General features: G+C 47.0%; 1 protein-coding gene across 7 annotated transcripts in view; it reads right to left on the reverse strand.

The window, feature by feature from the left end:
- Positions 1-260: 260 nt before the first annotated feature.
- LOC138569831 (transducin-like enhancer protein 2) overlaps positions 261-16317 on the reverse strand; it is a 1070704-nt gene continuing 1054647 nt past the window's right edge. For all 7 annotated transcript variants that reach the window (XM_069648244.1, XM_069648230.1, XM_069648222.1 and 4 more), the window contains one exon: positions 261-13199. In XM_069648244.1, coding sequence (XP_069504345.1) covers positions 13153-13199 — 47 coding nt within the window. In that variant the 3' untranslated portion in view covers positions 261-13152. The remainder of the gene's footprint in view (positions 13200-16317) is intronic.

Genomic DNA, 16317 nt, shown 5'->3' on the forward strand with positions numbered 1-16317 from the left:
TGAAAATGGGTGCGGATTAGCCTTACACATTTTCAGAAGGTTGGTCTACAATCATTCAATTTCATTTAAAAAGTTCAAAAAAGCTCAGGCGAGTGCACATCCACCGTGCGGATGGTCGAATTCCACAGTCGTCCCAACCTGCACACAATTCCAAATTAACCCATTTCTACATTTGAAAGTTTGGGTTCTGTCGATTCACATTCGACATCTTTACAAGAAATGGCTTTATTTATTTTCAGAAACGTAGTCGAAATGAAAAGTAAATTAATTATATTTTTATTTTACATAATGAAAGAACATCCAAAAATATATACAAAATATAGATTCATAAGTTTCATTGTGCCCCACTGGCCTCCCTATCCTCCACAAATGGAAAGGAAGTGCAGCCCACTGAACCTTTCAGTCAATGCACCCTCAGCCATCTTCCACTGGCACCCCACACTAGAACTCTAGGCCCAACCTTTCATTGCCCACCTCCCCCCCGCCTCCTCTGCGTATGTAGTACCCACAAACAAATCATATATTTCAAAGACAAAATAAAATTGGATTACCATTCTTGTGGCCCCAGACCCCGCCACATCCATCCCTCCCCAAACGTTTTTTAAAAGTTGAAAGTCACTAGTAAGTACATTTTTATAAATAATAAATGTGATTAGTAATTGCGTGTGTTGTAGTATGAAATGGATGTCAGGCAGACCAAAGGGCGTCCACATTCCTCCATTCAAGAGGATGTGGTCAATCAGCACTCCAGGGCGGGCGCGAGGGAAAACAGGAAGTGGTATGTTCTCCAACCTGCTTGCTGCCTGCGGTGCATGACCTGCTCTTCGCGGCCATTCTTTTTTTTGTCCTGTAAATAATGGATTTGAGAGAAATAATTTCTGCCGTGTTTTGTGAGAATATTTTACATCCTTGTTTCCATGGCTATTGCCTTAATGTAATGTGTTCTTTATTTACAGCTGTTTATGAAGGCAAACAACCACAGCACCTCCAGAACACCATTTGTCAAGTAACAACAAAACCTGATTTGCGGCTATTCAATGATGCCTGCGAAAAACGGTGCAACTTTGCGAAGTTTGAGATTTGTTTTCAAAAGATCTCATGACCTGTGCGGCGAAGGCACATTCCTGCAACATTGCACATGTTTACTTCGTGCCCTCTGACCTTGCTGTAGGTCAATACCTACTTTAGAATGGCCTCTTCCTCAGCCGAAAGTGCTTAATTTTAGGTTGCAGAGAACCCACAAAACAAAAAAGCTTGCAGGCAAAGTACTATATAGTGGAGACTCGGGTAAGCCCCATTGTATCTATCAGTAATACTGTGGTCTGGTACTTCTCTTTCACTGTACTACTCCCCAAGTCTCCCACCACAACATTCTCCAGACTTGCAACACGTTGATTTTGTTCCTGTTTTACCACAGACAAGAAGGCTGATTTCTTCCCATGAGCTATGAGCTCTCGAGCTCTGCGGTGGTGTTCCACCACTCTACATATGTTGCAAACCTAAGCTCAGCAATGCTGCCTGGCATTTACGTTTGCAAGGATTATTCTCCTTATGTGACGGGTAGGTGTTGTTATACTAACTGGGGTGCTTGGACACCATACCTATTTTCCTCTAGTTTGGGAACTGTTCAGATGGCTGCTTTATACCGGATCTCTACATTACCCTGTCCATCATTGCCATCTATCAGTTGTTTTCTCGCTTTTTGTTATTGACCTAAATTGTACCCAGTCTTCTCCCTTCCGTTTCCCTCACCTTCAACTATCATGCAGTCTACTCCTGACTTGGCCACTCTTGGCCTCCAGCATCGGCAATCCCAGTATTACTACTATGGACTTTAGAAGTAATTCACTGACAACAAAAAGACATCCCACTTCAAGAGATTCACTTGAACACATCGCGAATCAGTCACACAATGCAATTATGTCATATATATGCATCTTTCTTGACGGGGTGTGGCTTGGCGGCCATGCGACAGGAAGCAGCACCTCAGGGCTCCCGCAAGATCCTGACATAGATTGCCTAAGCTGGCCTGATTCGTTCAAGAAATCCAACAGAAACGTGACAAAACAGTGCCTGACGGTCCACAGAATGGCTGGGGAGAATCCTACAACGAAACGAGGTCAGAAACCGACAAGAAGAGACTCGAGAGCAACCAGCGCGACTACAGACAAAATGGCGGGCGCATACCGGGATTGCTGAGGAGCACCTCGCAAGGTGGAGCTTGCTGGGGAGACGGAGAGTGGCGGTGAAAGAAGTGACAGTGCCGGTAAGGGTAGCAGAGTGCTCCACGAGAGGTGAACGGCAGCAGCACCCACAAGCAGAGCGGGCTGCCGGACCCTGTGGAAGCGGAGGAGAAAACCGCCCACCGCACGCAGAGACAGGCACGGAGAAGTGGAATACGCCGGTCTGGCGGATGGGAAGACGCGCAGTGGCCTACGAGTCACCAGGTGAGCTGAGAAGCTGGCAAAAGTGCTCCGAGGCACAAGGAGAGCTAGGGGATTGGAAGGGAGTGTAGGGACACCCTGCCCTGGGACATTAGTACTACGCATACCGCGTGGGCTGACCACGGGCTGGGGACCTGGCAACACAACCAGCTAGGCCCAGCGTGGTGAACTGTGCACGAACGAGGGTGTACCCATAAAACCTCGGGATAAACCCGCCTGAGACTTGGAGAGCCCCGCAGACCATGGTATAAACCACATTGAACTGTAGCTACATGGCAGTGAGACAAGGGGAGAGGCAGTATGCTAACAGACCACAGCCCACATTAAATCGGGCCTGACTGCGTGGGCTCGGAAGATTGAAAGCGGCGGAGAGAGTGGAATATGCACACAGTGACGGGAAGCCGACATTATAACAACATCCAACGCTCTATGGGGAGAAAGAAGGCTCAGTGGCGCTCGCCGAGTGACCCCTACAACTGAGGTTGTAACACATGGAAAAGGAGGGATGGCGGGGGCTGCAATAACCAATGGGTGGCTCTAGAGGCCATTGAAACAGAGAAAGGACAGTCCTTGGACAAGCTATGGCCACCAGCAGCCACTGTAAATGCAGTTTGCCCGCACCTCAGGAACAACACAACGCTAATGTGGGAGAACACAATCCAAAGATCCATCACATCAGAGCTGCGGACCGCAAGGAGTTTCCGGCTAAAACCATCAAGGAAGTGGGAATAGGCCAATACACTCCCAAACACCCATCGCTACAACTCTGCGAACGGTGAGCACGATCATAAGGCAAAGGGGACACGACCACTGCTGCCCTAGAGGCGCAACTGAAAAATGCAGTATTCAGCAGAAACGCAGGAGGTGGGTGAAACAGCGATAGACAGTATGTGGAGGAGCCCAAGAGCCACTAATAGTCGAGACACAAGCAGTCTACCCACACCAGCTGCGTAGGAACGCCTCGTCAACACTTATGAACAGCACCTAGACATGGGAGAGCACAATCCACCAACACATAATTCCAGTGCTGTGGGTTACAACGAGTGACTTACTAGGGTTGCCAAGAGAAGCAAGGTACTGTCCACTATAACCCTAATGAATGCACCGCCTCTGCACTATTAACGGCAAACGTGAACCTGAGCACAAGGAAAGGTGGTGTAGAGACACCCGGAAAATGCAACAGCAGGGCATCTCACTCCCAGCCTGCACCGGTACACGCAACATCATAGAAATTCCCAGCATCGTCAAGGGGAAACGGAGAGGTGCACGAAGCAATCAAGGGGATTGGGTACCTAAATACCTTGCAAATCAGCAGGGTCAGATGCAAAGAAGAGGAGGCAGGGCATTCAATATAGGTGCACAGGAATATATCAACAGGCAGCACCAGGGAACGATAGAGCCTTGGCTGGAGCAGCCAAATAAAACAGTTAGCTACCTCCGTAGCGGAGCCAGCAAGGACACCCCAAAAATGGAGCAGTCTTTCTCAACACACTGACTAGATGGGGACTAGAATAAGGAAACCCCTCACCTGCAGACAAGTGGAAAAATGGGAGGCACACCACGACCAAGGAGAGCAGACATGCCAGATAAAAAGAAGGGAGGAAAGGGAAAGCAGGCCAGTATGAAAACATACGCCGTAAAAATTACACGACCCAACCTGCCGCATCAGAGACATGTGCGAATGCATCCGACTCAACACCCAGAGGGAAGACAGGAGGGGAGGTCCATACTCGAAGCCATAGTGGCATTGTAGACTTCACTGGAGCATAAAATGGATGCCCTTATCGTGGACATGGGACTCCTCAGATAGGACGTGCAGGCCCTGGTGGAACGGGTGAATACGGCAGAACAGCAGGTGCAAACCAACACAGCGAACATCACAACCTCCCAAACGCAAATGTCAGACGCGCTAGATCACATACGCACCCTTGAACATAGGATGGAAGATGCAGAGGGGAAGGCCTGTCGAAACAATGTGTGCATTTTGGGACTGCCAGAAGGGGAGCAAGGAAGAGACCGCACAAACTATGTAGAGAACTTACTGCTTCAAGAGGTGGGAGCCAAGGTCTTATCTCAAGGCTCCGTGGTGGAAAGAGCACATAGAGCCCTGACCAGAAAGCCCCAGCCAGGGGCCCCTCAAAAACCTATGATTGCTGAAAACATGAATTTTAAAGACCAGGAAAATATATTGATATTCTCGAGAGAAGGAGGGGTGATCATGAGAAATGCTTCTAAATAACAATTTACCCAGACTACACGGCATTGGTGCAAAAGCAAAGAGCACAACTTAGACCAACCAAAGAACGCCTCAGGTCTGCTAATGTGAGATGCATGCTGCTGTACCCCGCCAAAGTAAAGGTGCTACATAATGGCAGGTCATATCTCTTTGAAACTAGAGGCCCGCTAATGGATGGTTCAGCAGAGAATCTCTCAATTAAGGGCCAGAAATTAGCAAAACAGGAATGTCAGCCCAATAAGGCACAATGAGCGACAATAACACAAGAGCAATATAGTAAAGACATGGACGGACAAGCAGATATAAGAATGGGAGCCAGCACATTCCGAGGGCTGCCCGCCAGATACCACGACTACAAACCCCACGGAATGACATAACTCAAGATGCCAGTTTAAAGGCATCTCACTGCAACAAGCACACCCCCAGGACGGAGGGTGGGGCGAGGAAAGTGGCGGAGCCCGAGCAGGAGGAGGGTGGCTGGGCGTTTGTTAAAAGTTACAGTTAGTATGTTGTTTGGAGGATGGCACGAGAAGAGGAGGAAGCATCACGCATAGAGGACAACTAGAAGGTGTGAGTGGCATTGAACACATCAGGAGTACTGTCAAGATACTACCCCAAGACAGAGGACCCACACAATACACACACAGAATTACAGTCACATAGATGAAAGTGGACAGAGATACCAAAGGGAGAAGAGACTACACAGAATAGAACCAGAGAGCCAGGAGTCAGACATGAGATTGCGTATAAGCCCATGGGAAAGGCCAGGCTACAAAAAGCACCAAGAAAAATGGGCCAGGGTGAAGTAACAATAGCAACCTGGAACGTTCGGGGTCTAAATGCCTACGTCAAGAGAATGAGAATATATGCCTGGCTGAACAGGTCGAAAGTGAAAATAGCAATGTTACAGGAAACTCATTTGACGGCAGAGGAGCAATCCAAGGTGGCCAAGAAATGGAGCGGACAAATGTACAGCTCAACGTATTCCAACTATGCAAGGGGGGAGTCCCATTTCAGCTTATAAAACAAGAAAGAGATCTGAAGGGCAGATTGGTGATAGTACATGGAATGCTGGAAAACAAAGAGGTATGCCTAATGAACACATATGCTCCAAATCACGATGCAACCATGTTTTCAAGAAAATAGCGCCTAGACTGGCCCCATACAGGGAAGTGACCGTCATCTGGGCAGGAGACTTGAACTGCACATTAAACCCGCTGTTGGACAGGTCGGACGACAAACACAGGAAGCCAGCACTGCCAGCCAAGGCCCTACAGATGATCCTGAATCAGCAGAATTTGGAAGACGTCTGGAGGAAGGTACACACAGAAACGAGAGGGTACACACATTATATTGCCCCACATGGAATATTCACACATATAGATTACTTGCTCACGGGCAGTGAGACCCTGGGGGAATTCACAGGGATACATATCAAAGGACGAACACAATCGGACCACTCTCCACTAGTAGCAACATGGGTCTACACATACAGGAAGGCCCCCATACCGACATGGCGACTGAGGGCAGATGCACTAATAGAAGGGGAGTTCTAGGAGTACCTACAAGACTCGATAGATGGCTATTTTGAACATAATATGGGTTGCTTAGATAGCAATGCGATGGTCTGGGATGCCTTTAAAGTGGTGGTCAGGGGATTGGCGATCGGGAAAACAGGGGGACTCAAAGGGAGTGTTCTGGCAGACCTTGGGGAAATAGAACAGGAGATCGAACAAGTTGAAATGCAGGCAGGTATATCTGGGGATGAGCCGGGGGAACTCCCAACATTGAGATTGAAGTATATCACCATCTGGGAGAAGCTGGGGCGATTAGACTATGGGAAGTATATACAAAAACTACATGCAGAAGGGGATAAGCCCAGCAGATCTCTAGCCTGGCTCACCAAGAAGGAGACTAAAAAAGACCTGATTAACACAATAAAAGACGAGACAGAGAAGGGGGTGAGGACCATGGAAGGTATCAATAAAGTATTTTCACAATTTTATGAGAGGTTGTACTCCCAAAACCAAGTGGCGGATGCAGAGGATAAGGCCGACACCCTGGCAGAGATCAACCTTCCCAGATTAACCAAAGAGCAGGCACAGATACTTGAGGCCCCCCTCATGGAAGAGGAACTAGCAGCTGTAATAGCCAACCTCCAAACTGGTAAATCCCCAGGACCCGACGGGTTACCCAGCAAATTTTATAAGAAATACAAAGACACCCTGGCACCAAGGCTGCTGGAGATATACGAGGAAGCGTATGAGAGAGGACAGTTACCGGAGAGCATGTCGGAATCTATAATAATACCCATCCTGAAGCCAGGGAAGCTACAGGCCGATTTCCTTGATTAACCAGGATTCCAAAATCCTAACAGCGACCCTTGCCAGCCGACTCAAACGAGTCATACCCACGTTCGTGCACTCGGACAAAACGGGTTATATCCCAGGGCGGAACACTACGGAGATCCTGCAAAGGCTCCACCACATAGTAGATCAAACGAACCATAGATGGGGGCGAATGTGCCATCGCGTCTTTGGACGCTGTTAAAGCATTTTATTCTGTGAACTGGAACTGGCTGCGAAGCGCGCTTGACCACTTTGGGATAGGGGAGGGATTCCTCCGCTGGATTAAGCTGCTATATAAAGATTCCAGAGTGAAGACAGGTAGGCCCATCTCGGAGGTTTGGAGAATCTACAGGGGCACGAAGCAGGGATGCCCACTATCCCCGATGCTATACATACTGGCCTTGGAACCTAGCAGCCTTCCTCAGGGAAGAGTACAAGGAAACTTGTATAGAAATTGATGGAGTTATACACCAAAGCTCATTATATGCAGACAACATGTTATTTTTTGTCGGCAACCCACGGGTACACCTACCAGACCTACTAGAAAGCATAGACGCATTTGGTAAATTATCGGGAATCTCTATCAACAAAGAAAAGTCTTCCCTGTTCCCCTTAGCAGACCTACTGCAGGTCACCCCAGATCAGCTGCCAGAACTGGGTCTCACCTGGGCGCCACGCACTTTCCTCTATCTAGGAATAGATGTGCATCACGATACCACAGAGACACATAGAACCAACACACAAGTAGCCCTGGACAAAACAGAAAAGGCCATGAACTTCTGGAAGACACTCCCACTAGGGATGATAGGAAGGGCAGCACTGCTAAAAATGACGGTGTTGTCACGCAAGTTATACTACTTCACAAATGTACCTCATGATATACCCGGGACATTCTTAAAACAGTTAAACACAATGGTACTGAAATACCTGTGGTGAGAGGGGAGGAACAGGTTAGCCCTAAACACCCTACAAAAAGACTATGAATCGGGAGGTATCAGGTTACCGGACTTTGAACGCTATTATCTAGCAGGGCAGTTACAATTTGTGGTCAGATGGCTGGAAGATGTCACATCTATAGACTCACTGCTCTTCCAAACTGCATTGCGCCAGTACTATCTAAGAGAAATTATATGGATAGATAAATCCTTGACTAGAACCCTCCTCAACATGGTCAAACTGGGCCTAACCCTGTGGAAGAAGGCATGGAAAGCCCAAGGGATATTGGACCCCTGTTGCTCCACACAGATCCCCCTCGCAGGTCTCGCCGGTGCCCGAACTGTGTCCCTCGCAACATATCAGATACTTTGGGAAAGCAAAGGTGTAGCTCAGATTGGGGATCTGTGGAAAGACGGTCAATGGGTGGATTTCCAAACCCTGACGGAAGATCACGACATACACAAAGGCCAATTCCTATTGTACAACAGCATTGTTCAGATAATTAAAAAGAGACGGCCGGAATTATCAAAGGCGCAGAAACCGAGTGGGCGCTGGATGTGTGGTACGATGTGTCAGAAGGAGGACACACGGTCTCGAGACTCTACGAACAGCTAATGAAACAACTAATAACGCGCGAGAACTGCAGACACAGGAACGATAGGAAGAGGAACTCCAGAAGAACTCCACTGACCGGGAATGGTCCAGAGTCCTGCGGTACATGAAAAAAGTCTCCAGAAATGTGAGATTTAGACAAGCACAGTTCTACCTCACACACAGAGCATACCTTATGCCAAGGAGAAGGTCCACCATGGGAATCGAGGAAACCCGGAACTGTCCACGGTGCACAGCGGAAAAAGCAGACATGATGCACATGTTCTGGACTTGCCCAGTGATAACAAAGTTTTGGGATACCGTCAAAGAAAAAGCAGTTGGGGGCGGAGTCCACATGCATGCATGGACACCGGAGTCATATCTACTGGGCCTGTTTCCAAGAGGCAGCAAAGAGAAGACACAAATAGCTAAAATGAAGGACTTAATGTGCATACTAGCAAAGCGCCGCATCGCAATGGCATGGAATTCTAGTTCGGGGCCAAACATAGCGGCATGGTGGTCTGATTTGAAGAAATGGACACTAGCTGAAACGGGACACGCGCTTAATACATGTCGTCTTCTCATGATTTTCGAGTATGGCAACCCTCTGGAGTGATCAGGTTAGGATATAGGAATCCTGGTATATTCCTTTTAATGATAAATATAATTTTTAATCTATATATATCAGTTTTGATGTCAAATGTATACCTACTGTTATTGTCTCTTAATTATGAATGGTTGATACCATCACTTTCAAACCTCTTCCTGAATTTCAATATGATTGTTATTTTCCTATAAATAATGAATGGCAGTAATTTACATTCCTAAAACCACTCTAAAGCCATTTATATAAATATAAACATGTATGTTTCCTTACCCATTCATGTTAACAAGGCACAGAACTCTGTGTTATTTGATATTTCTCTGAAATGGGCCTAATTATGTTGCAATTGTGATCAGCAAACCAGAAATGTTTTTGTCCCATTAGTGTACCAATTTATCAGTAAAGTTAGAATTGCATTTGGGACTTTAGCTTAATGTTTCATATTACACCCTTGCATTTGTAAATTTTATGGGTTCTTGCGAGCCTCTTACCTTTAAAAACATGTAATTCCACGTTTTTAATTATCCAGGTACGGAGAAACTCTGACTGCAAGCTAACAAAATGGCTATCATACTACTTCCTTTTATACCCACAATTCCTGAGCAAAGTGCATGCCATATTCCTGCCTATGGCAGTGGCCATTTTAGAATAGAGTTAGCATATTGCACTGTTTAGCAGTACTCGGTGTTTTAAGTGGTAATAATGAACTACGTTTAAAGATGCCCATTGTTCCTAACCAATTGTGTTGAAAATTAATTGATCAATGTTCTTACCGGCAAACACAGAACGTAAATGTAAAATAAAGTGTATGGCAAATGTAGAATATTTCTAATCGGGAGACTTGTTGATGCAATAATGTGGGCTTGGAGGATGAGGCCTCTCCTTTGGAAAATGTGAAGCAGTGAAACTGATCCACTTAGCAAAATCCGACACAGATGACGCTGCACTCTTTTCGTTTTTAATTTGCTTACTAAAGTTTCTTTGTTCTGGATCCATGTCCCATGTGGGCTATATCAACATGCACACAACTTTTCATAAACATCATCCCTACCCCTTTCTCTGCATGAATTTGTTTGTATATGTACTGTGACAAGGTTTCCTGCTTGGCACTGGGAGCCAGCAGCACTGTGGCCTGAGAGGCCGGGGCACTCCTAAGCATCAGGATGGTGGCCCCAAGGAAGGTACACAGGATGGAACTCATAGTTTAGCAGGCACCAGTAACAGAGGGCAAACTACATCTTGATAATCCCTCTGCCAACATCAGACACAGAAACAGACTGCATCCCCTGCTAGAAACGTACACCCGGAGTCTTTCCCCACTGATAGGGTAGAAAGGGAAGTGACCTATTATTTCCCCAGGGAAAAGGGGCTGGCCCTTTAGGAAACTCCCTCACAACTAGTGAACTGGCGCCCTGGAAAGTCGGAAATGTGAAAGATGGCATCAGAATAGTTTTGTAATTCCCAGGATCTGGCGCTATAGACCTGCAAAAACACAGCCAATAATAGAAGGGTGATAGCAGAACAGTCCTCTGGACTGCTGGGTTTGTTTTTAAAAGGAGGGGGACTAGAAAAATAAACGTGTCCCAAATCTTCAAAGAGGAAAGCCACTGGCAGCGAACAGTGAGGAGGTTCATGTATTCTATTGGGAAATGCACCAAAATGTCGACCTCGTAGTGGCAACATTGATGCATTTCCATTTACCAACTCCCATTATTGCGCCGAAGCAGAGCACGGGATGCAGGGGTGTCCTCCGCTCTCCTTGGGGGCAGTAACAGGAGTCGGTTGCGGGGGTAACCCCCGTTTACCATTGTGGTAAGCAGGGGACAAGAAAGTTTAAAAATAATACAAATTAAAAGCACCCTGCAGCGTCAACACCCTGCAGCGTCAACACCCTGCAGCGTCAACTCCCTGCAGCGTCAACACCCTGCAGCGTCAACACCCTGCAGCGTCAACTCCGACCCACATAAATGGGAAGAACCGACGCTGCAGGGCAGAAGTGTGCTGCTATAAAGGTAGGTGGTGTGGGGGTTCTGGTAGGGGAATGCGGGTTGGGGGATGTGGCTAAAGTGATGTATTTGATCGCTGTGCCATAATTGGCGTCAACATTTTTGTCGGCGTAGTTACGGGTGGCACAGTGATCACATAGATTATTTTATTGGAAACCAGGATGGCTGCCCTACCGGATATAGCCACTGTCCCTGCGAGCCCCACCGCTGAGCAAGCACAGGATGGACCTGGTGTGGACCAATCGCAAAGCTTTTTGCCCATACAACTGCAATCTGTTATGCTAAAGGCCAGACCAGTGGAGAGTTGAGCAGACTATAAAGGCAGTTTAGTACTCTGTAGTAGTCTATGGAGGGTTGGAGAAGGCTATGTGGAAAGAGTTGAAAAGTGACAAGAAGAAAGGCTATTGTGGTTGAAGGAGTGTGGTGGAGGTGGAAGGGTCAGGAGAAAGAGGGAGGGGGATAACATTAATGTCAATGAGGAGGTTGAGTTACAATAGGAAGGAGGTGGAGTCGTGGATGAGAGTTCAGGTTGGGTTATATCAGAAAGGAGGTGGTTTCAAGGAAGAGGTTGGAGAAGAGTATGAAGAGAGATTGGAGTTACACCAGGAAGGAGGCAGAGTCAAAAGGTATATTGGAGGAGAGTCTAAGGAAGTTTGGAAGTGACCTGGTTTAGGGGGAAAACCCCAATCTGTACTGGTGGAACCAGGAACAAGCTTGTGGTGTGGTGATGCCTATAGGCCTGGTCCAGAGGTAGGACAGGGCAGGGAAGAGAGTCCAATGGCCACTGAATTCTGAACGTGACCTCCCCATTCGAAGATTGCAGTGTCACCCACCTGCCAGTGTTTTATAACCTTAAGACTATATGCGGTTTCTTTGTTTGCGAGAAGCGTCGAGTCGAGATTATGGAGAGCCTTTTCCCATGATTCTTTTGGAGAAAACCAATAAAGCTTTTATAGGAAGACCCAGGTGTCTCCGCCTTCTATGGGTCCTCCCGGCTTTTTGCTCACTCACTCCTACACCCCTGTCCCTTTTCTCTTTCTCTGCAGACTGCGATCTGGATACCCATAGTGCGGGCACAATATGCCAATTTGGAACTTTGAGACTGCTACGCTGGCGATTTGGTGCAATATGAAAAACGACATGACCACCGATCCGTATTATTAGAGTGCTTGATGGCAAACCAAATTATGCAATATTTTGGAAAATATGTTTAATCACAGTAAGAGGATATTCATTTGCCAGGTGCCATGGAGCTTCCACTTGATCTCTCCAATGCATTATTTCTGTTCTGATTCAATAAAAAGTAAAATATCAATATTCAGGGGCCTCTGTTGCTAGTATGATGATTGCACAAAAGAAACAATCGTCTTTGCCTTTTGTGTGAGGTTAGGAAGATCACACACCACTCTGAGTGGTACTGCACTTACCGCCTCCCCAAATGCTACTTCCTACAACATCCTTGCTATATGTACAGGGACTCCTGTTGAAAACCAAGAAAGATTGAAACGGATCCCAGTGGCTTTGAAATGTATTCTTAAAATAATGTATCCAGCTGGCCAGAAAATAATCCCCACCTCCCCTTACTCCGGTTCTCTCATTTTCTTGAGACTCTTCCTGAGGGGTCGCCCCCTGTGATTGTGTGGCGGTGTGATGAAGCACGTGGATAGAGATGGCCAATATACAGCGCCTGCATCCTGTATTGTTTGTGTTGGGTGCAGTTGGCACCAAGTCCTCCGCATGATTGGATCTGCTGAGATGACATCACTTTACCACTGCACAGACTAGTAGTTGGTGTCCCATAGACGTGGTGGCCGTCCTTCGATTTGTAGACCGCGTCCCTTTAGCGATTGCTGCGTCCAGTCCTCTTATTCAGTCTGCCCTTCAAGTAGTTCAGTTGGCACTTGCTAATAGATCATGGTCCATTCATCAGTAGACCACTTCATATACTGTGGCTTTCTTGTCCCCCGAGCCAGTGACGATAAACTTGTCATCCACAGAAATGTCGCAGCTCAGCACGGATGACGATTCTTTGGACTGAAAAGAGAAAAAGCAGGGCCATGAAAGGGTTAGAAGCAGGATGATGCCAGAAAGTGAGGGATTCGTTCAAATATCTCCCTCTCCCTCTTTCTCTCCTTAACCCCTCCCCCTCTGCCCCCCCCACTTCCCTTCCTTCCTATACAGAGGTCTACAAATTCTACATTTGTTTAAATGTGCAGGATCATAATGTTATGGAAGTTTGTAATTTACATGGAATTCCACCCAATAGCAGCCAAGGAAAGTGAGTTATATTTAAGCAATAATTCCAAATTCCGAGGGCATTACAAGGTGGTGATAGCCCTTGCCCAGTTTACAGAGGGCCAGGCGATCTTGTTCCCTGCAAATTGCCGGAGGCAGGGGCATTATTGCTTTTAGAAGAGTTAATCAAATCAGGGTATAATGTTCTGTTTTATACAAAGGCAGACATTGGAGAAACATTGACATGTTGGGACAGAGAGTTGGACCAGCCATAATAACCGTCTTTCACCCCATTACCTGCAGTGGAACTTGCAACATTCCAATGAGGCATTCTGTCATGGGCTGAGACAATGCAAAAGGTGCATAACGAGGGCAAGGGATGATAACATGTTACAGTACCCCCTTCCCCTCACCCCAGGGCTGTACTGTCATCATAACAAGGACAACTCACAAACACAGGTTTGAAACAAAAGAAAACTGTTGGAGAAAGTGTTAAGAGCCTTGTAGTGAACGGGTCCTTGGTGGAATGTTGACTAAGCAAGACACTGAGCATTGAGTGAGAATTTTGGGATAGAAACAGCAAGCTTTGGAGGAGTGGTTAAGACCCTAGGCTGGCCCATTGTTCTCAATGGCCATGGAAACATTCCATTATAATGAGGCATTTCAGGCCTGGCAAAGATGGCTGAACAATTGTTAGCGGCCCACACCCGAGTAGCACATAATATGGGTAATGGCCAATTACTTTGTTATATCCCCCTTTGCCAGGGCTCTAATGCCAGTATAATATATTACATTCACTAATAAAGTAGTTAAAAATAGGTTTGAAACAAAAGAAAACATTCAGAGAAGGTGCTGGTAACCTTGCAGTGAGCACTGTGCAGCTTGAATACTGACTAAGCTCGACACTGAGCATCCCTGTGGAAAGTTGGAAGAGAAGCACCAATCTTTTGGACGGTGGTTAAGGCTCTCTGCTGACCCATTGTTTTTAAACGCACGCCAACGTTTCAATGTTCTAATTAAGCAATAACCATCTTGTGGGGGAGGAGGGGCATTACCAGTGGTTAACAGCGGAGGCAGAGTGTGAGCCCTTTAATGAGGACTCAGGCATCATCGCCCACCGTTAATGCTCCCCGTCAAGGGAGAAATAGCTATTTGCACCCTGGCATGATTTCCGAGGTGCTAAATGAATGTTGAGTAGCAATCACTTGGTGTGTCTAAAATTTGAAAATACTACAAAATCAAATAGTCGGCATGAAAATTGAAGTAGGTAACTACTCCTACTCACTTCTCCGTTTCCATGGTGACCATTGTGGCAGTGACAGAAGTGGGGAGGTGAACGGCCCGGCGTTCTGTGAAAAGTCGGGAAGCAGAAGGCGGACGCTGGTTAGGGTGGTGGTAGGGTGTAGGGGGTCAGAGGTGGGTGAGGGAAGAGGCAAGCACTGTGCTCGTGTCCTGAGAGGCAGATGGCAGCAACCTGCTGCACTGGGGGTTCAGAAGGACGGCAATGCTGTGTGGAAATGTGCCCACATTCCGTGCTCCTTGATAGACAGAGAGGCCAAGTGATATCACCTCCCGGCTTCTAATTATGCAGTAAGCCCCAAGTCGGGGGGCATTTCCACTTTGCGCCCATAGTTACATGTGAGGGCCTTAACTTAAGGGGTAATCCCCCCTGCAAAGGGCTTATTGCCATTAGTACCTCAGACGGGTACTGAAAGCATTTTTTTTTCTTGCAGGGAAGGGAAAACATAGTCCCTTCTCCCTTTCCATGGCAGCTGTTAAGAAAATGGAAAAAATTAATGGCCGCATGGAAAGGAGAGAGGGGCTGTGTGTAGTCCCTTCTTCCTTTCTATGGTGGCCTGTCACAGATGGGGGGCAGGACGCGCTGGAGACAGAAGTGTTTCCAGCGCATCCGCTCCCGAAGAGGAGAAAAAAAAGCAAGTAAGTGGAGGGAACGGGGGAGGGGGTAAATCTGTGGAGGGGGAGAGGGGCAGAGAGAGGAGCAGAGCACCTACCTGAATCCCCGGCAGGGGAAGATGGTGGCCTTCAGCCGTGAAGAGGCTTGGAGCGGGGAGTGTGTTAATTCCCCCATTCGAGCCTCCTCATTGGCTGAGAGGCTGCAACCACCCCTGCCGAGTACTTATTTAAAATCTTGGATATTCTTCTGGAAGTGTTCTCTTATCCTTCTTATCCTTGTTCACTACTCCACTACATCTCTTGAGACAAAACCAGCATGCATGATTATAGAAGCATGTTGTATATGGCGAGGCAGCAGGCCATCTCTATCGTGGAGTTAGGATCCTCATCTGAGTGCAGGCTGTCTGCATAGAGGAGGTCTTTACAAGGAATGTGGATCTTATACAGAAGGTATGGGATGGGAAATACAGCATCACGTCTAAGTGGAATCCCATTACATACAATTCTCCAGCATTGGATCTTTCATAGATTCACATGCTGTATCAATATTCCCCATCATCAGGCTGGTAACAGAGTGGTTTCATTTTAAACTGAAAACTTCAGTGGTCTAGTTTAGTACTTTTTGGGTTATAGTGCCAACAGCCAATCGAAAGGACTCCATTAGCTCAACCCCTGGAGGCCATCTTCAGATTCCTTACTACACATTTCGTGTTGCAAGCCCTCAGAAAAGTTTCTCAGTATTATTCAACGTGTCCTAACAATCTTTCTGCGAATGCCTTCATTGTTGACGACATTCAAAGATCCTGAACTCCGGCGACGCCTGGTTTTCCCTCCTTTCAGATAGCCGGCTCCCTGTGAATGGATTCCTGTCTGCGACTCTGATGCCTACATCCAGCATGGCTGAATCCAGGAGAAAGTCTGTTCAATGCCTGTGCCCGATACGGCCTGTAGAATTTGTTTGTGGAGTACCTCAAAGGCGACTGCCTCTACTGCCTGCATCCAA

Source organism: Ambystoma mexicanum, chromosome 1p (assembly GCF_040938575.1).
Source record: "Ambystoma mexicanum isolate Mex_15411 chromosome 1p, UKY_AmexF1_1, whole genome shotgun sequence".
In the NCBI taxonomy this organism is placed as follows: Eukaryota; Metazoa; Chordata; class Amphibia; order Caudata; family Ambystomatidae; genus Ambystoma; species Ambystoma mexicanum.